General features: G+C 40.3%; 2 protein-coding genes across 2 annotated transcripts in view; one reads left to right on the forward strand and one right to left on the reverse strand.

Annotated features, from left to right (window-relative positions):
• Positions 1 to 9182, reverse strand: part of pex7 (peroxisomal biogenesis factor 7) — a 192307-nt gene extending 183125 nt beyond the window's left edge. Inside the window, exon 1 of the mRNA XM_028797947.2 lies at positions 8936 to 9182. Coding sequence (XP_028653780.1) covers positions 8936 to 9053 — 118 coding nt within the window. The 5' untranslated portion in view covers positions 9054 to 9182. The remainder of the gene's footprint in view (positions 1 to 8935) is intronic.
• A 741-nt stretch (positions 9183 to 9923) lies between these two features.
• LOC114648745 (transmembrane 4 L6 family member 5-like) overlaps positions 9924 to 20420 on the forward strand; it is a 213519-nt gene continuing 203022 nt past the window's right edge. The window contains exon 1 of the mRNA XM_051924209.1: positions 9924 to 9933. The gene's annotated coding sequence lies outside the window, so the exon portion shown is untranslated. The remainder of the gene's footprint in view (positions 9934 to 20420) is intronic.

Below are 20420 nucleotides of genomic sequence, written 5' to 3' on the forward strand. Positions count from 1 at the left end.
AATTGAAAATTCCCTTTTGTGTTTATTCATGTTTATTATTTGTTAGCTTATTTAATTGTTGCTTTTTGTTAATGTTATTAAAAAAATAATTGGATATAAGTGTTTCTTTGTTTTATTTAATTTTTATAATGAGAAATAGTAATAAACATCTGTGGAAAATAGAACATCTGTCTGAAAGGCCACAATTACAGGACATTAGATAATTTATTTCTCTGTCTCCATCTGTATTTTCAAATCAGTATTAGATACTTATATGTTTAAATACATAAAATCAAGTAAGTATTTATTGAGAACAGCACTCAATTTGGATGCCATTTTTAAGTTGTCTTTACATATATTAGAGCCTAACATTCAGTATATTTTTTTAACCCTGCCAGTTATTAGGATATTCTGACTAAAACTCTTGCAACCAACAACATGGTTGACTGAAAACAAAATACCATGTTTTGCTAAGGCCACACTAATACTAGGACCTAAACCATAATGAAAGCCTGTGGTGAAATTGAGAGGAAAAACCAAAGAACTTCCAGGATGTGAAATATTTCTATGCAAATGAATGTTTCAAATACTTCTTCTTGTTATTTCTCTAGTCTCACAGGATATAATATAATACATAATATAATACAGGAAAAGATGCCTGCTGTTATCCATGCCACAGGAAGTTACATAACATATTAGACACGATACAAATAATAATTTTGACACCTTATCTTCTTCTGAGAAAAATTATTTTTACTATACATTTAAAAATAATAAGAATGAAATATTTCTAATACAATAATAAACTTGTAATTTTCTCAATCTTCAGCATAAAACATACCTCACTATGTGTGCTCTTTATTTAATATAGAAAATTTTGTTCACCTTTGTCAAGGTTTACCAAAGAAGAACTGTAATTGCAAGGATGCTTTCCTAGTGCTGGACAGAAGTCGAACTGTAAGTTGTCCAGGTTGCAGGTACACTTGACAATGCTTTCATTGTCAGTGAAAATTGTCCACTGTCTACCCCAATAGTGTGCATGGAACCCTGAAGCAAGTGACTCCTGGGACATCAATATATGTCCAGTGCATAGGTGAGGTATAGACTTTTTAGCTAATATATGTATCACTGTTCTCCAGATTAATCTTCAAATGTACAGAAATTGATATCTGGCTCTATATTGGAAGGGTAGGATTCACCTGAAGCTGCTCAAGGAAGTTGATTTTTAAGTAGGAGTCACAAAATGTGATTAATAAATGTAGTTGCGTGTTTTGGAACACATCATCCACCAACTCACTCACTTTGACCGAAAACTGCATGTTGTGTGTTACTTGTGAATCTATTATTGATGTCTGTTCTTTGCACTGAGCTATAAGAGGAGGGTTGGGATTCTTCCAGTAAAGCAAGATATGTCTACGTGCTAGTAGTGTGGTACAGGCTATTATAATCAATTTGACCTTATCCACTTTAAGCCCATCTGGGAGTACACCAAATATAGCTGTTAATAGGTTAGGAGTGATTGTAACACCAAGGCTGTCTGATAAATATTTAAATATTTCTTTTTCAAAATTATATTAATTGTTGCATTCACAAAACATGTGAATGTTGCCAGCTAGTTCTAGCTTCATTCGACCACAAGTTGCATCTAACTCTGGGTACATTTTGGACAATTTTAAACAAGATAAATGTATTTGATGATAACATTTTAATTTGAATTATTGATTGCTTGGCACATATAGAGCTAGGGTGAATCCTACAGTGCATCCAGAAAGTATTCACAGCGCATCACTTTTTCCACATTTTGTTATATTACAGCCTTATTCCAAAATGGATTAAATTCATTTTTTTCCTCAGAATTCTACACACAACACCCCATAATGGCAACGTGAAAAAAGTTTACTTGAGATTTTTGCAAATTTATTAAAAAATAAAAAAATTGAGAAAGCACATGTACATACTGTAAGTATTCACAGCCTTTGCCATGAAGCTCAAAATTGAGCTCAGGTGCATCCTGTTTCCCCTGATCATCCTTGAGATGTTTCTGCAGCTTAATTGGAGTCCACCTGTGGTAAATTCCGTTGATTGGACATGATTTGGAAAGGCACACACCTGTCTATATAAGGCCCCACAGTTGACAGTTCATGTCAGAGCACAAACCAAGCATGAAGTCAAAGGAATTGTCTGTAGACCTCCGAGACAGGATTGTCTTGAGGCATAAATAAGGGGAAGGTTACAGAAAATTTTCTGCTACTTTGAAGGTCCCAATGAGCACAGTGGCCTCCATCATCCGTAAGTGGAAGAAGTTCGAAACCACCAGGATTCTTCCTAGAGATGGCCGGCCATCTAAACTGAGTGATCGGGGGAGAAGGGCCTTAGTCAGGGAGGTGACCAAGAACCCGATGCTCACTCTGTCATAGCTCCAGAGGCCCTCTGTGGAGAGAGGAGAACCTTCCAGAAGGACAACCATCTCTGCAGCAATCCACCAGTCAGGCCTGTATGGTACAGTGGCCAGATGGAAGCCACTCCTTAGTAAAAGGCACATGGCAGCCCGCCTGGAGTTTGCCAAAAGGCACCTGAAGGACTCTCAGACCATGAGAAAGAAAATTCTCTGGTCTGATGAGACAAAGATTGAACTCTTTGGTGTGAATGCCAGGCCGTCACATTTGGAGGAAACCAGGCACCGCTCATCACCAGGCCAATACCATCCCTACAGTGAAGCATGGTGGTGGCAGCATCATGCTGTGGGGATGTTTTTCAGCGGCAGGAACTGGGAGACTAGTCAGGATAAAGGGAAAGATGACTGCAGCAACGTACAGAGACATCCTGGATGAAAACCTGCTCCAGAGCGCTCTTGACCTCAGATTGGGGCGACGGTTCATCTTTCAGCAGGACAACGACCCTAAGCACACAGCCAAGATATCAAAGGAGTGGCTTCAGGACAACTCTGTGAATGTCCTTGAGTGGCCCAGCCAGAGCCCAGACTTGAATCCGATTGAACATCTCTGGAGAGATCTTAAAATGGCTGTGCACCGACGCTTCCCATCCAACCTGATGGAGCTTAAGAGGTGCTGCAAAGAGGAATGGGTGAAACTGGCCAAGGATAGGAGTGCCAAGCTTGTGGCATCATATTCAAAAAGACTTGAGGCTGTAATTGCTGCCAAAGGTGCATCGACAAAGTACTGAGCAAAGGCTGTGAATACTTATGTACATGTGATATCTCAGTTTTTTTTTATTTTTAATAAATTTGGAAAAACCTCAATTAAACGTTTTTCACATTGTCATTATGGGGTGTTGTGTGTAGAATTCTGAGGAAAAAAATGAATTTTATCCATTTTGGAATAAGGCTATAACATAACAAAATGTGGAAAAAGTGATACACTGTGAATACTTTCTGGATGCACTGTATGTATGGCTCATTTCCATTTCTTTTCTGAGATGTTAATTGAAAGGTCCTTTACACAGCGGCGCAGAAGGTGCAGCCCGAGACAGCACACCAAAGTGCACACACGCAGCAGGGAGCCGTGGGATAACCACCAAGAAGCCCCTAAGGACGCTGCGCTGATGGGGAAGAAAAGGTCTGGGCAAACTCAAAGGTAGGCCGCAAAATGCCACCACGCTGGCCGGCACCACGGGTTCCAGCAGGAGGTAGGTGACGGGCCCTGGGGTGATGGGCCCAGAGAATGTTTCTCTGCCTTTTCATCTACCTACCTCCTAGACGCCGAGGGGCGGGATACCCATTGGTGGCCAGAGGACATGTGTCCGTGGCGGGTCGGTGGAGCAAGCTCTGGGGAGAGCAAGGCTGACCTGGGTGTTTTCTTCGGCCTCGGACATCCTTCGGAGGACGAAGGCCCAGACGATCTCCACGGCACGGTGTTTTCCATGGAGGAATAGGGAAGCGTCCCTGTAGCAGGTAAGGGGGTGGAGGGGGTGTGTCGGTTTCCCACCGATAATGGTTTTCAGACAGGTTTACACGGTGTGAATAAGGCGCTATATAGTGCCTGACCCGACACAGCTTGACACGGAGGCATGAGTAAAATAAAACAACTATTTATTTTTCTTCACCTGTGGGGCACATCTTCCCCATGAACCCCACAGACAATACACAGTCCCAATCACAGCACCAACACCAAACAAAACACTTTCTCTTCTCCACCACTCCTCCCTGGCAACCTCATCCTCCTCCTGATTCTGGCTTCTTGAGTGGTGGCTGCTGGCCCCTTTTATAGTTCACCCGGACGTGCTCCAGGTGCTTGATTGCCGTGTTCCGGCTGCACTTCTGGGTGTGGTGAATACGTTGCCCACAGGGGCTCAGGAGTCCCAGCTGCAGCACCCCCTGGCGGTGCCTGCGGGACCCAACAGGGCTGCGGGAACCCAAGGCACATCTCCAACCATCGGGGGTTGGGTGGCCATCTAGCGTCCAGGCGGAGGTTTTGCACCGTCTAGGACTGCTCCCCCTGAAGATACAGTGCAGGGGCGTCCCGGCTGGGTATGAACCCCGGCCGCCTGCCACATTGCCCCTGTCTCAGCTGAGCCCAACGGGGAGGCAGGAGGCAGCGACTGCAGGTTTTTGTTCCAACCCAGTTTCTTAAAGTAGTCAATTATTGCTGATGAAGCACTTATTGCTTAAGTGACATTTTGATGCTTCATTTTAATGGTCACATTTGCTAAGGTTCCCCACCCTTAATTGCTTAGTTCAATCTTAAACAGCTGTATTCACTGTTTTAATGGCTCCTTACTAGCAATAAGATGTAAATACAAAGCAGTCAGCAGTTCACCATCTACCTTGTTTCGATTTAAATCTCTGTGTGTTCATCACACACTGTTTGATTTATTAAAACACTTAATAGAAAATGTGATAGGCTTCAAATCATTTTGATGATATCCTTGGAAACGAAAAAATCTATGATGTAAGAACCTTACATTGCAGACTAACAAGCCATAAAATTAAATAAGGTCTGAGATTGGAAAGGATTGGTTTATAGTTAAGCAGTTGGGTTGGAATGAAAACCTGTAGCCACTGCGGCTCTCCAGGACCGACATTGCTCACCCCTGGGCTAGAGACAGCAACATACAGTACTCTAACAAGATGATCATTTGGTCTACAATGGTAGGACATTAATTTGATGCAATTCAAATGGTTGCTCCTATAACTCATTTTGGTGTTTGGCCACATTTGTGGAATCAGAAAGAGTCAGAAGTGCAAATCAGAAAGAGTCACAAGTGCAAAGACACAGTTCTTTAAAATCATGGTTTAAAAACTCTCCCCTTTAAATATGCAGGTTTTTAAATACAGTGTACTTGAGTTTGAAAAGAGAATGTAGCAATGAATGTAAGTGTAATCTAAAAAAAAAATAACGTTATCCTTAAAAATTAAAAAGAAAGGCCTGCTGTTTATCTGCTGTAATATTTTAACAGTCATACAATCAAATGACCAATTCTAGGATTATAACCCTTGGTGTAGTAGGCAGTGAGGGCTGTGTGTTTCAGCAATCCTTTAAACCATGTTGTCTAGAGATCCTATGATAAGGTTATCTCTGTGAAATTGGTCTAAAAAGAGGGGCTAGGCAAAGATTAATCCTCATGATAGTCTCAGATTTATTAAAAGGCACTTCACTCACAACTGGGATCTCTGGCCCAGCTCCTGGTGTCAGGCATGGCAGTGGAATTCATTAGGAAGCACCTGCTGGCTGGGTGTACCATGTGACACAGTCAGGTTCAGTCTGAAAAAGCTGCTTGGAAATTCCATGTGCTCTCCAACCACGCAGAGTGGAAGATGAGAGTTGGGTGCAATGCCAGTTGGGTGTCTGGATCCGAAAAACAGACAGAGCTCATATATGAGGTTGAAAAAATATTAGCTAGATACAGTATATCCATATTACTAACCGAGAATGGTAAACCGGATGGCATGGACGCAGGTACATGGCGATGGGACCATGAGACATACTGCACAGGCGCGTACAGCGCGCGTCTCATAAACCGCACGCGAAGTCGTATCCACCGCGAACTAAGGAGTCACGGCCCAAAAACGAAAGAGCTCAACTGACGTGAATGAGAAATGAGGCAACAACGCGCCCATAGCTAACGACTAACGACACAGCCATACAAAAAAGAGGATTCTGCACTGCAGCTCAGATTCAAACGGAAGAGGCTACGGCAGCCCCACAGGTCCACAATGATAGTACGGAAGGCACAGGCGTCACCGCCATATTGTGAGTGGCACTACTACGGAAGGCGCAGGCGTCAGCGCCATATTGTGAGTGGCACTACTGCGGAGTGAAGTTAGGAATAATGTGCTGCTTGGGATTGTACAAACCGCTGAACGCTTTACACCGAATTCAAACACAATACAGCTGAACGATACAAACACGAGCCCACCTAGATAAGATCAATGAACGCAGGCGCCTACAACGCGCGTCTGAAACTGTGGAAGCAAAGCAGGCACGGGTTCAAAACGAACAAGCTCGACTGACGGATATACAAACACGAGCCCGGCTGGATAAAATCAATGAACGCAGGCGCCTAAACGCGCGTCTGAAATGCAGCAAGCAAAGCGGGCACGGCTCCAAGACGAACGAGCTCGACTAATGTATTTCAGGATAGATAGATAGATAGATAGATAGATAGATAGATAGATAGATAGATAGATAGATAGATAGATAGATAGATAGATAGATAGATACTTTATTAATCCCAATGGGAAATTCACATATACCCAACGCCGGGGGTAGGCGAGCGAAGCGAGCAGGGGGCGGAGCCCCCCTTGTAGTAATAATAATAATACATTTAATATAGCTCCTTTGTCATAACTGCCTTTGGAATAGGGCTGAGTGACAATATACAGGATAATTATTTAATATTTTAAACTCGTTGACAATAAAAATCATGTGGTAGTTCATTTTTTTAATAAAGTTTTCTTTTTTTTAGTCTAGAGGGATGCATGGGACTTTTTTTGAAACTTGTGTTATAAAGCTTTCACCCTGCTAAAACACTGAAGTCCAGTCTGCAGCACCAAAATTGTGTCTCACTCTGTGAAATATTAAAGTCACTGCTAGCAGGCATGTTAAAGCCCACCCACTGGTCCAAGGGTTGGAAAACTACTAATAGTAGTATCTAAAATTCCAGTGCCGGAGACCCTAACAAAACAATGCTATAGTTGGCTGGTGTAAATTGCCACAATGAGGGGCATTTATTGTTTTTAACTGCTTGCTTGTTTTTGTCTGATGTGTGTATTTTTAAAGAATTTAAATTTGTAGATGGCTGATTTTTATCAAAGATTGATTTGGATGCCAGCAGTGTCAACTGACGGGCCTTCAAGTGTGACTCTGGGTTTGTGTACAAATCAATATAAAGAGTGTCATTTACAAAAGCTAAAGAAGGAGGTGAGGTGGGCAATGATTTTCCAATTGGGGATCAAACAAAATATTACTCCTGTACTTCAAACCATATGTGTGGTGAGACAAGGGGTAAAAATTAACTTACCTATAGTGGCATTGCGACTATAACTTCTAAGCAACTTGTGTGTGTTTCAAACTCTCTAAGGCTGAATCAGAAGATAAGGATAGTTACAGCTCTCCTGCTGAGCTCATTTCAGTTCTGGTACAAAACTTTTCAGTTATCTTTTTCTACATTCTTCATACTTTACAATAATCTGTGTCAGTTTCAAAAGGCATAACATGCTCATTTTCACAACTTTGCGGAACAGTGTCCAGACAGAAGGAAGGTCATTTCCATATATGCACTTCAATTTCCCACCCTTCAACATGAATTTAAATTTAAATTTTAGGACTTTAGGCACCATGACACAGACTGTGCAATTTTTTTTTTTAAATCTACCTTTGCAACGCCCAGCTCCAGGGAGTTATTCAACCAGACTAAGCAAACCTGTGCTGTCGATGAAAATGTTACTTATTTGATTCTTGGGAATTTATCGCACCATACCCCCCTCTTAGAATATCAGAAATCATCCTTACAATTTTTGCCTGAAATCAGGAGCTATACCTGTGGACAATATTTCAGAAGTGTTTCTACTGAACTCGAGGGCAATAGGGAACTTTAAAAAAGCTTACTGAAATACCTTTGCTTGATTTCTACAGAGTGTGCATTACTCAGGCTTGTTTCCAAGGATATGCAAGCCTCCTGTGCACATTATTTGGTGGCCCATGCAGTTGAGACCAGCTCTTCTCACAGACGAAAATGACCAAAAGCCTAGCAACAGATAGACATATTTGCAATCAAATCAATGTTGCGACGTAGAGCATCTCAATTGTTAACAGTATGTACAGAAACAAGCTGTTTCATGTTCATGACTTGAAAAATGTCATTGAGAAATTACAGTGCTTACTATAGTGTGTGGGCATTGCTCTTAATAAGCTTTTTCAAAAGTCTGCTAATTAAACCACTTATTTTAGTGTTAGTGTTTGTTATGAACACGTTAGATTGCCTGGGTTCAGAGTTACACCTAGATTTGACTGTATTAGTCATTATTAACAATTCGCCCCACCATCGTTCTAGTCCATTGCCAGGAAGTTAAAAGTCCAGCCCGCAAACTCGAGTTTCCACAAGGTGCAGACGTATGCGATTACCTTAAAGCTTATTTAAATGTGTTTGTATGCCTATTTTATGTGTCTGTACTTAAACGCATTTCTCAAAAATGAATAAGGTAATGCTGTTCCGTGTACGCATATGCTTAAACACTGTAGTGCTTGTTTGTGTTCACCTGGACCGTGTTTTCTGTATCAGTATACACCCGAATACTGCGATCTGTAGATTGTGCATAAATGAATTCTGTTTATTGCACCTTTGTATTCCTAAACATCGTTTGTCTGCTTACATTTAGATACCCGTTTCTGGGTTTTAATTTTAAGCAGAGACACTTACAAATTCCTTACTGGTACCACTGACAACTGGCTTAACACCTTCACCACCAGTGCAATAAGAAATGACAACTGTCACTCACCTGCTATTCCGTAGTACTGCGAGGAGGCACACGCCAGCCTCGACGGAAAATAAGGAGATATCTCCACGGCATAACCATGACGCCCAACTGCAGTGAACGTTTTAACACAGTGGTCCATTGAACACAACAAAACACGTTCGTTTACATTACCAATCAAAATCAATACTATTTAAACACCGCTATATTTCGATCCTGTGCACATAAGGCCTCACTATGGAGCGCACAACTGCAGGACTGCTACTTAGTAATGTGTCAAAATAAAAGTCACGTCCATCTTAATGTTCACAGAATTGCGACAGGAAACGAATATGTTGGTAAAGAATCGGATAGAGTCTAAAGTCAAGTTTATCCAAGATGTGTGCTCCGTGACATTACTTTCAAAGTCTTTCTTTCTTTTATTTATTTAACGGGCACTGTTAAAGGCAGTCTAGCAAGAGACTGTAAATTCAATAGAAAAGAGCAAGGGGGCCTTTTGTGAATGACGTAAGGTACGTGCTGCGCCACTATTACGTTACTCACTTGAAAGTTTTGAAAGTGTTTCGTGAGCTTTGGACAAGTTTCGCACAGCAATGGATTTTGTAGTTTATATATGCTTGAATAATCATTTTATAAAAATCAACTATTCTTTACGAATAAATATATAAGAAGTATATCAAAATCGTAGCCAGGGAGCAAAATCTACTAGTAGGTAACGTACCGAGCTAAAGTAGTCAGCGAATGGCTTGATTCTTACCGTGTATAGCAAGACTCTGCGTATTTCAGACAGGTATAGTTTGTCCTACTTTTGATCAGATCAGGGGATGTTTTCACAGTGAAATCCTGATATTTGTGGGAACTCGAAGAATGGACATATACGAAAGGTTACGCGTGCCTTCGAAATGAACGCTGCCTGTATAATCACCATAGTTGCCAGATTTCACTCACTTGTATTTTATATGGCGCATTTCAAAATAAGCACACCCCCAAATAATTTTTACAACTATAGAAATGCAGGAATAGTTGTACTAATCACTTTAAAATGAAACGAAAGTCAAGACATAAATGTAGATGTATGCACAATACAAGTTCCTGAATCCTGAGATGCCTTCTTAACCACAAGGACAGTCAGCTGAAGGGCCACAAGTAAAGCAGGTGATGGGAATCAACAACCATGTGCGTGTGAGATCACACATGTAGCAACAAAATAACTGAATCTTACAAGATACTCAGTTTTATTTTGAAAGTGTGACTCTTACAGTCCTAAAACCTGCCAACTTAACAAATCCTGCTCTATTAAGAGAAATTCAGAGCCTTTCTCTGCTGCATTCTCAGAATAAGACATTAAAAACGCTACAGAGGGCATCGATTTTGTCTAGACAAATTGTGACAATCACTGTTTGCTGGGCAGTGGGACTAAAACGGATGGCTTGGCCCAGGATATCAATACTGTACAATTAATCTTCCGTGTAATGGTGCATTCCTGCCTTTACATCAACTTACAATTTAAATAATATTTGGTAATTTCCTACTGCTGCATTTAAAAGTAGTAGCAGTAGATAGTATAGTGCTGTGTCTCAATACTGACACCTTTGAGGCACTAATGTACATTCCTTAAAATGTTTTTCTTTAATGCCCTTTCTAGATTTTAAAAAGTTTGGAATGAGCAGCATGTCCATCGACATTTACCTGAAGTAACTCAGTTGCAGTTACTTTCATGTCATGTTCAGAAAGAGCAATTTTCAAAACATCCACCGGCCAGCTAATATTTGTGAGTAAATGTTCTTTATTATCTATAAGCAACTGTGTGCTTGAGTGACTTCCTGAAAGTTATAGTTTTACCCTTGGAAGCCATCCCATATATTAAATAGAATTAGTGAAGTTTAAAATTTGGAAAATTCTACCTTTCCATTTTCCAGGTTAAATGAACTGTGTGATGGTTGCCAAGTCCGCATATCTAACTAGGTAAGGTAAAAATGTGTGTCCAAAATGTCACTATATTTTTATGTGCTCCTGTTGTTTAAGTCTAAGCCCATTCATTATATTTGCTTTCACAAACACTAGAGTCACTTTGTTTTGCAGGGCAGTCGTATAATAATTGTATGGATTCCGAAATTTGGGAGCTGCTTCTGTTAAACACTGAACATGGCAGTACATTTCTCACTTCACAGCCATTTCCACCCTTGTATTAATGTATTATTTGGTGTTTAATGTTTGATTTTCTTTCCTGTATATTGTTTTTGTTTGATACTAGCAGCAGGACCCAGCTTTGCCCAGGTAAGTAATTTTAAAGCAGAACTATCTAATCTCTATTTGGCAGCAGAACACACTTTCCCAATTGCAGTCCTGCATTTTTTTGATCAAAATCTGGGAAAATGCACTGTCTTTAAAACTCACAGTAGTAAAAAGGAACCCTAATGTACTCCAGGTTCAAAATTGTGAATCCAAAGTAGGCAGTTGTTGCGATTGTGTAAAGGACAGACCCAAACACCCATATTCAACTTTATATGTTAAGATTTTTTTTGCACTTTTTTCTTTTTGTGCTCCTCTGGATATTTCTGAAGTGCTTTGAGCATGGGTAGGAGCTATAGAAATAAAATGCATTATTATTATTGTTATAACTATCCAATCATCTGTTCATTTTTCTGAACCTGATTCTTGCAATATAAGATCACCGGAAACAGAACATGGGCAGAAATAAAAATGTGTATTATTTACATTGTATTATTTGTGCCTTTGTCTTCTCATCAGTGCTAGGCATGGTTCAGTGGGCCCAGCCATGATGGTCTGTTTCTGATGCAAGAAAATCCTTACATTTTATTTCAATCTCTCCTTTCCCCCAATCATTTTAAATTTTTAATTAGTGAAAATCTTTTCTGTCTCCTTTCATTTCTTTTTATTTTTACATTCTCAAAGTTTATATATTGACACTGGTATCATTCAGATGAAATACTTGGATAACTCTTGTTGGTTTTAAAAATACGCTTATTTTGTCCTCCATGCCATATGCAATATTTACAGATATAATCTTACTAAATGACATTATGATCCACATTTCACTTAATAGTTATCTTACTAACTAATTCAAAGAATCAGACAAATGCCCATGTGTTAAGTAGACATTTTAAGCTGTGATACACCCCCATATTTCAAGGAATTCAATTTAGCAGAATTTAATTATCCAAGTTTATGAGAGTTTTCTTTGCTATAGCCAGCCAAAAAATGTGTATGTCAGCATGGCAATAAAAAATACATTAATGAATCTTGGCTTTTATTGCATTTAACACAACACCCGTCACTGTGAACCGTTATTATAGCTACATTTTAGAGTATAATAAAGCTTATTCAAGATAGTAATGTATTATTTATAATTAGCTTTTATCATTAGACCAAACTTAGACCAAACGTTTCATTTGGATTGGATCAGAGGTCCATTATCCGGTGGGAGGCACAGTTGCTACCATTTCACAGAAATGAAAGGTTTGTCTGAAGCAACCATCCAGTGTGCTCATCTGACTGGTGGTGAAGTCTGTTTCAGATGAAAAGTTTGCATTTTGTATAAAAGAGATTTGTTAGGTATTAAAAGGATAGTTATCAGCTATGAGTAAGATGATAGATTAATAACAACCTAGTTATTTCATAGACAGGCAATAAGAGGCCTATTATTTGCGAGTAACCATCTTCAACAAGGACTCCACTATTTTTGAAACTCTGCAGCAGGCTGTGCTACTGGTTACAATTTTATGAGCTAATTATGAAAATCTCCTTGTTATTTAAATGTGGATATGTCATCATTTGTGCAGTCATGCCCTCTGGGTCAGGCTTGGTTTGGATAAACTGGAATTTCTCCGGATGAATACTCATTTTTCCACTTGACCACAGCCTGTAGACCTTTAGACACTACAACTTTCAGAATGCAAACCTGTTTAATAGAAAGCTTGTATGCTTAACCAGCTGCTTGATTTTAGAGTTCTCCTTGCTCATAAATTCTGCATTTTTAATCCTCACACCTTTGACTGCTTTGTTGTGCTTGAATTATTTTTCTCCAGCATACTCTCCTATTCTGAAGTTGGCCAGTATTTTAATTACATTTCAGTTTGTTTCTGAGTTGGATGTCACCTGTCTTAGCGTCCCTCAGAAAGTTGCCCTGTGTGAGCATGCATAGATGTGGGAGTGGGCCCTGCGACAGACTGCCCACTGTGCCCAGTGCTGCTGGGATATACACCAGCCCTCCAGACCTTGAAATGAATTAAGTGGTTTTGAGAGTGAGATGAGATTAATTAGGGTTTGTTTTATGTCCAAAAGTTACTCTGTGTAATAAAAATCTTTGTGTAGATAAAGATATGTAAATGTTTTAAAGCTGTCCCAGATTCTGAAGCAATGTTGATATTATACAGCACCTTTAATAGTGAGCACTGTAAAAGTGAGCTTTTCTAAACTGGTGGTACTGGTGACATTGGCATTTGGTGTGTGTTTAAGAAAGAAACAAACTGAGGACTGTAAGGCATTTGTCTCTCACACTACAGTCTCTGATGTCATCATCCTCTTATGTGGTTGCCCATCCTGGCCTTCCCCCTCTTTTTCTGTCCTATTAGATTCAGTGCACCTTCTACTCTAAAGACAGTAATACACACCTTTGTATGAAATCATCAGTTTGTTGGAATTCTGACATGTAGAATAGACAACAGGCTATCAGCCCATGTAAATGTGGTTTATTTGCTTTATTGAATAGAATAGTAGGTTTTAGCTATGATAACACAATAATAAAGGTTTCTTTAACAATCAATTACCATGTAAATATAATTAATTAAGGATGAGGTAAAAAATTGTACCATTAGAACACTGGAGTAGTGACTGCTGATAATTGAGCTTTGCAGTCATATGTGAAGAAAAAATTCTAAATCAGTTGTTTCAAGCAGTATTAGCCATTATACAAACCAGTAATGCCTTGGCTATATTTTTTAATCAATTTAATAGAACCTCTATCAAAAACATGAAAATATCTGGGTCATTCCAAACATTTGAACACTACAGTGTGTGTCTGTTTGTGTATATATAAAATATATATATATATGTTGTGAGCTGTGGAGCTGATCGCACCCCCAGAGAATACAGACGCCCCTGGGAAAACCCCTAAAAACATTGACAGACTACCTTCACATTCCTCCGTTCCCTTCTGGCCGGCTCTGTCGCGCAATATGCCTCTCGCGCGGTGCCCTGCCTTCTTAAAAAAGCCTGTACGGGCTTCTTTCAGTTTGTTAAGTTGATTGCTTGTTTCTCCTTCTCTCTCTCCCAGACATTCCCTGCTCCTGGCGGAACTGTCATCTCTGACTTGTCATTGAGCACATTTAAACTTTTGAAAAGAGACAAATGTTTGTTTGCAGTGCTTTGAATAAAGTTCCTTTTTTTCTACAACCTCCTGTGTCTCTGTGCAAATCTGTTTCTTTCTTGTCGGTGGAGCTTCGTCTTTGCAGTTAGCTTTGGTCCAAGTCAGACGACTTTCTCCACAGAACCATGGCTTTACAGAAACTTGCTCAGAAGGGGTGGGGTCAGTTGCCCTCAGTGGACGTTTTCTTGGAGCTGAGGAGGTAGAAACAGGTGACAAAGTTAGCAACAGCACTCCCTCTTGCTTTGGGTGGTAAAACATACCTCAACAGGGTCTGGAATGCATTCGGCAGATACACATAGATAGATAGATAAGGCATTATATCATAGATAGATAGATAGATAGATAGATAGATAGATACTTTATTAATCCCAAGGGGAAATTCACATACTCCAGCAGCAGCATACTGATAAAGAAAACAATAAATTTAAAGAGTGATAAATACCTGACAATATAAATAAATAATATGGTTGTTGTTATGTGTACAAGAAATCCTATCCATGCAGGTGGTGCAGTGGTAGCGCTGCTGCTTTGTAATAAGGAGATTGTGGGTTCGCTTCCTAGGTCCTCCCTGTGTGGAGAGCGAGTTGAGTAGTGAGAAAAGCTCTATATAAATGTAAAGACTTACTTGCACATGCTATTCAGTAGGAACACTTACTCACTCACTAACATAGATGTCATTGAGTTTAAGATGAAGAAAATGAATTCAGACATGGATACAACATGCAAACTCCTCACATTCGTAATGTCAGCCCTAAATACTGTACTTACTGCTATGACACACATGTGAGATTTTACAAGCAAGGAAGTCAGAGGTTTTGAAGTAAGGTAGTTATATTCCTCATGATGAAGTGTCTTGCATGTTGATTAGCATATGCAAGTAAGAATTTCACTGTAATCTGCATGTGTGACTATAATCTATTTACTCTATACATACAGTATAATACAAAGTTGAATGACTGACTCACTATTTCGATATATCAATATTTAGTAGTTACAGAAACAGAAAAACTAAAAGCCCAAAAAAATCTCAAAAAATGTTTTGGCTGATTTGATTGAAATTTGGTGACATTATACAAAATAATTAGTTTTACCAGTGGTTTTTACCAGTGTAGTGAGTGGGGTATTCTTAGGCACACCTCTGAAAAGAGATGGCATGGACAAATGGGGTGTGCAGTTCATGTAAATGAACGCTGCAAGCAGGAGTGCTACCATGCAAGCTGATGCTGTCATTGTTTAAAGAAGTGGGGCTGGTGGTAAGTGAAGAAGGGCAGGTTCCCTGCCCAAGAAAAAGAAAGGAGGTGGCAGGGTACTTGGAAAATGACCTCTGAAACGGACAAAAGAAAGCTAATTGAAGCTCATAGAAGACGTGGTTAGCAAGTGGCCTCCTATTCTGTCGGCTTCTTCTTACTCCTCCAAATGGGGTATAAAATACATATAAATGCAAGTCGGATTGGATTGTCGACTGCACTTACAGTGCATCTGGAAAGTATTCACAGCGCATCACTTTTTCCATATTTTGTTATATCCAAAATGGATTAAATTAATTTTTTTCCTCAGAATTCTACATACAACACCCCATAATGACAACGTGAAAAAAGTTTACTTGAGGTTTTTGCAAATTTATTAAAAATAAAAAAACTGAGAAATCACATGTACATAAGTATTCACAGCCTTTGCTCAGTACTTTGTCGATGCACCTTTGGCAGCAATTACAGCCTCAAGTCTTTTTGAATATGATGCCACAAGCTTGGCACACCTATCCTTGGCCAGTTTCGCCCATTCCTCTTTGCAGCACCTCTCAAGCTCCATCAGGTTGGATGGGAAGTGTCAGTGCACAGTTATTTTAAGATCTCTCCAGAGATGTTCAATCGGATTCAAGTCTGGGCTCTGGCTGGAACACTCAAGGACATTCACAGAGTTGTCCTGAAGCCACTCCTTTGATATCTTGGCTGTGTGCTTAGGGTCGTTGTCCTGCTGAAAGATGAACCGTCACCCCAGTCTGAGGTCAAGAGCGCTCTGCAGCAGGTTTTCATCCAGGATGTCTCTGTACATTGCTGCGTCATCTTTCCCTTTATCCTGACTAGTCTCCCAGTTCCTGCCACTGAAAAACATCCCCACAGCATGATGCTGCCACCACCATGCTTCACTGTAGGGATGGTGCCAGGTTTCCTCCAAACGTGACACCTGGCATTCACACCAAAGAGTTCAATCTTTGTCTCATCAGACCAGAGAATTTTCTTTCTCATGGTCTGAGAGTCCTTCAGGTGCCTTTTGGCAAACTCCAGGCAGGCTGCCATGTGCCTTTTACTAAGGAGTGACTTCCGTCTGGCCACTCTACCATACAGGCCTGATTGGTGGATTGCTGCAGAGATGGTTGTCCTTCTGGAAGGTTCTCCTCTCTCCACAGAGGACCTCTGGAGCTCTGACAGAGTGATCATTGGGTTCTTGGTCACCTCCCTGACTAAGGCCCTTCTCCCCCGATCGCTCTGTTTAGATGGCTGGCCAGCTCTAGGAAGAGTCCTGGTGGTTTCGAACTTCTTCCACTTACGGATGATGGAGGCCACTGTGCTCATTGGGACCTTCAAAGCAGCAGAAATGTTTCTGTAACCTTCCCTAGATTTGTGCTTCGAGACAATTCCTTTGACTTCATGCTTGGTTTGTGCTCTGACATGAACTGTCAACTGTGGGACCTTATATAGACTGGTGTGTGCCTTTCCAAATCATGTCCAATCAACTGAATTTACCACAGGTGGACTCCAATTAAGCTGCAGAAACATCTCAAGGATGATCAGGGGAAACAGGATGCACCTGAGCTCAATTTTGAGCTTCATGGCAAAGGCTGTGAATACTTATGTACATATGCTTTCTCAATTTTTTTTTATTTTTAATAAATTTGCAAAAATCTCAAGTAAACTTTTTTCACATTGTCAATTGAGCTGTTGTGTGTAGAATTCTGAGGAAAAAAATGAATTTAATCCATTTTGGAATAAGGCTGTAATATAACAAAATGTGGAAAAAGTGATGCGCTGTGAATACTTTCCGGATGCACTGTATATACATACACTTCAAAGAAAGAGGTTGTGGGGGGTGGGCTTGCTGGTAAAATACATGCAATATTGATAGGAAATGGGTCATCCCCTTGGAGGTCAAACCACAATGTCCCACTACGCTGTGGTTTTGAAAGCAAAAACAGAGAACCGCAGGTAGAGTGTACCAGCCTACTTCAAGCCAGGAGCTACAGTTTAAATGGTCAGTTTAAATATTTGCAAAGCTCAGTAAAGGGCTCCCCCACAGACAGCACATAGGGGAGATGGGCTTTGTACATAGTTTTCAATATTCTTTCTTCTCATCTGTTCTTTTCTGTACAATGCTTAAAACTTTCAGTTTACTGAATGAGCCAAATAAATGTGCAACCTGTAAATGTCAATTCTGTATGTAATAAGTTAAAGGCAACCACGATTCAGTTTATTGCTTTAGATCTAAGCCCTCCAAGCATTTATAATGGTACAAGAGTAAAGATCGAAGTGTTACATTCAAATTTTTACAGGTACAGGGTGAAATGGGGTGGAGTGGTGGCTCTGAGGCTAAGGATCTGCGCTGGTATCCTGAAGGTTGCCGGTTCGAATCCCCGTCACTGCCAAAAGAGATCCTACTCTGCTGAGCCCTTGAGCAAGACCCTTAACCTGTAATTGCTCCAGGGGCGCTGTACAATGGCTGACTCTGCGCTCTGACCCCAAGGGGTATGCGAAAACTTAACAAATTTCTAATACGAGAAATCGTATAAGACGAAATAAAGAACAACAAAAAAAAAAATTATCCATTATTTCCATTATTCCTACTAATTAGTTGTTTAAATTCAAAGGAATAGAGCTTCCATTGTGTTTTACAATGACCATCAACAAAAGCCAAGTCACCAGGAAAAGCAGGGATTGTTCTAGGGCAGGAACATTTAACTCATATTCAATTAAATGTAGCATGTTTAAGAGTAAGGTGCTCCAGTAAATTAATAATAATAGCTACTGGAAGAAAAAAACTTCAAATATCATATACTGTATAAAATAGTATTCAGTTAAATTGTACTTCAGATATATCTGTTTAACATGAGTCCCATAGTCTGAAGAACTTTTCCAGGCAAAGCTAGTGATCCTATAAATTAAGCTACAGCCCCAGTGACACTGAGATTGGACTGAGGACAGAAATGACACATTTAGGGAAAGGTGGGATTACTGATCTACCAAGGGTTACACACTGAGCCAGAGAAGGTGATTTATCTTCTCTTGTGTTGTTCAATTCAGTAACTCGGTTATTAATTCACCCTGTCTAAATAAAGATAGTGGCAGAAAATTAGTTTAAATGTCATAGACTGGACATAAGAATCACTTATGTGCGAGAAGAGTGGGAGGACACAGCATACAAGGCCTCCTCAGGAATTAATAAAAGTCCTGCCCTGTAGATTGTGCCATGGCACTCTGCACACTGAGATGCACAGTTTTTCTAAGGGACAGATTATCCTCACCCCCTGTTGAACCTACACATTGCTTCCACCCATAAACAGCATACATTAATTAGTCAATAGTTACCAGAGATACTCAAGGGAGTTTTTTTTTTTTTTTCTTCTGTCTCACGAGCAAACTCATTAGGTAAAGGCAGCCAGAAAAACAGTTAGAATGCGGAAATCTAAAAATAAAAACTTTTTGTAAGTGTAACTAGACAGGAAGAAGTATTAGTGCAGGAGGGTGAGAGGGATTCATTCCAAAAGCACAGGCTGTTTCTGCTCTTTATGACAGCCAAGTAGCTTGTGTCAAAGAAAATGATGACCTAAGCAGGCCGATAGACGAAAAAGGAAACAAACACATCCCTGACTTTTATAAAAACTAGTTGAAAATGAACTGCACCAGGCCTCCCACTCAGCAACAACTGCAATAAAAAGGGAGTGGAGACTGAATTCTGAATTCAAGGTACACTTGGTGCAATAGGGTAAGCAGGTTCAGTCAGTCAGTCATTTTCCAACCTGCTATATCCTAACACAGGGTCATAGGGTCTGCTGGAGCCAATCCCAGCCAGCACAGGGTGCAAGGCAGGAACAAATCCCAGGCAGGGCGCCAGCCCATTGCAGGGCACACACACACACACCAAGCACACACTAGGGACAATTTAGGATCGCCAATGCACCTAACCTGCATGTCTTTGGACTGTGGGAGGAAACCGGAACACCCGGAGGAAACCCACGCAGACACGGGGAGAACATGCAAACGCCACGCAGGGAGGACCCAGGTCTCCTTACTGCAAGGCAGCAGCGCTACCACTGTGCCACCGTTCCGCCCTTGAGCAGGTTTAATAAAACCTAAATGATTTTTCTGGCATTGAAGCACTCTTAAAGAAATTAATAGTGTGGGACAGTTGGAAGGCATTTTACACTTTGTAGAATAGATAACTAGGGCAAAACACACACTTCCATTCCTCCACCAACCTATCCCTTTTTGAACCCAGTTTTTCCATTTCAGGGCCACATGGAGCAATGTCTACAGATTGGAAACCAGTCATAGAGATGATGACGATCCATAGCTACTCACACTCACATTCGGATAATTTAGCAACCTAAAGTTTACTAACTTTGTATTCTCTGGGATGTGTGAGCTAAGCAGGGAACCAGGACAATCTACACATACAGTGGTGTGAAAAACTATTTGCCCCCTTCCTGATTTCTTATTCTTTTGCATGTTTGTCACACAAAATGTTTCTGATCATCAAACACATTTAACCATTAGTCAAATATAACACAAGTAAACACAAAATGCAGTTTGTAAATGGTGGTTTTTATTATTTAGGGAGAAAAAAAATTCCAAACCTACATGGCCCTGTGTGAAAAAGTAATTGCCCTCTGAACCTAATAACTGGTTGGGCCACCCTTAGCAGCAATAACTGCAATCAAGTGTTTGCGATAACTTGCAATGAGTCTTTTACAGCGCTCTGGAGGAATTTTGGCCCACTCATCTTTGCAAAATTGTTGTAATTCAGCTTTATTTGAGGGTTTTCTAGCATGAACTGCCTTTTTAAGGTCATGCCATAGCATCTCAATTGGATTCAGGTCAGGACTTTGACTAGGCCACTCCAAAGTCT

The sequence above is a fragment of the Erpetoichthys calabaricus genome, chromosome 3, assembly GCF_900747795.2.
Source record: "Erpetoichthys calabaricus chromosome 3, fErpCal1.3, whole genome shotgun sequence".
NCBI classification, from domain to species: Eukaryota; Metazoa; Chordata; class Cladistia; order Polypteriformes; family Polypteridae; genus Erpetoichthys; species Erpetoichthys calabaricus.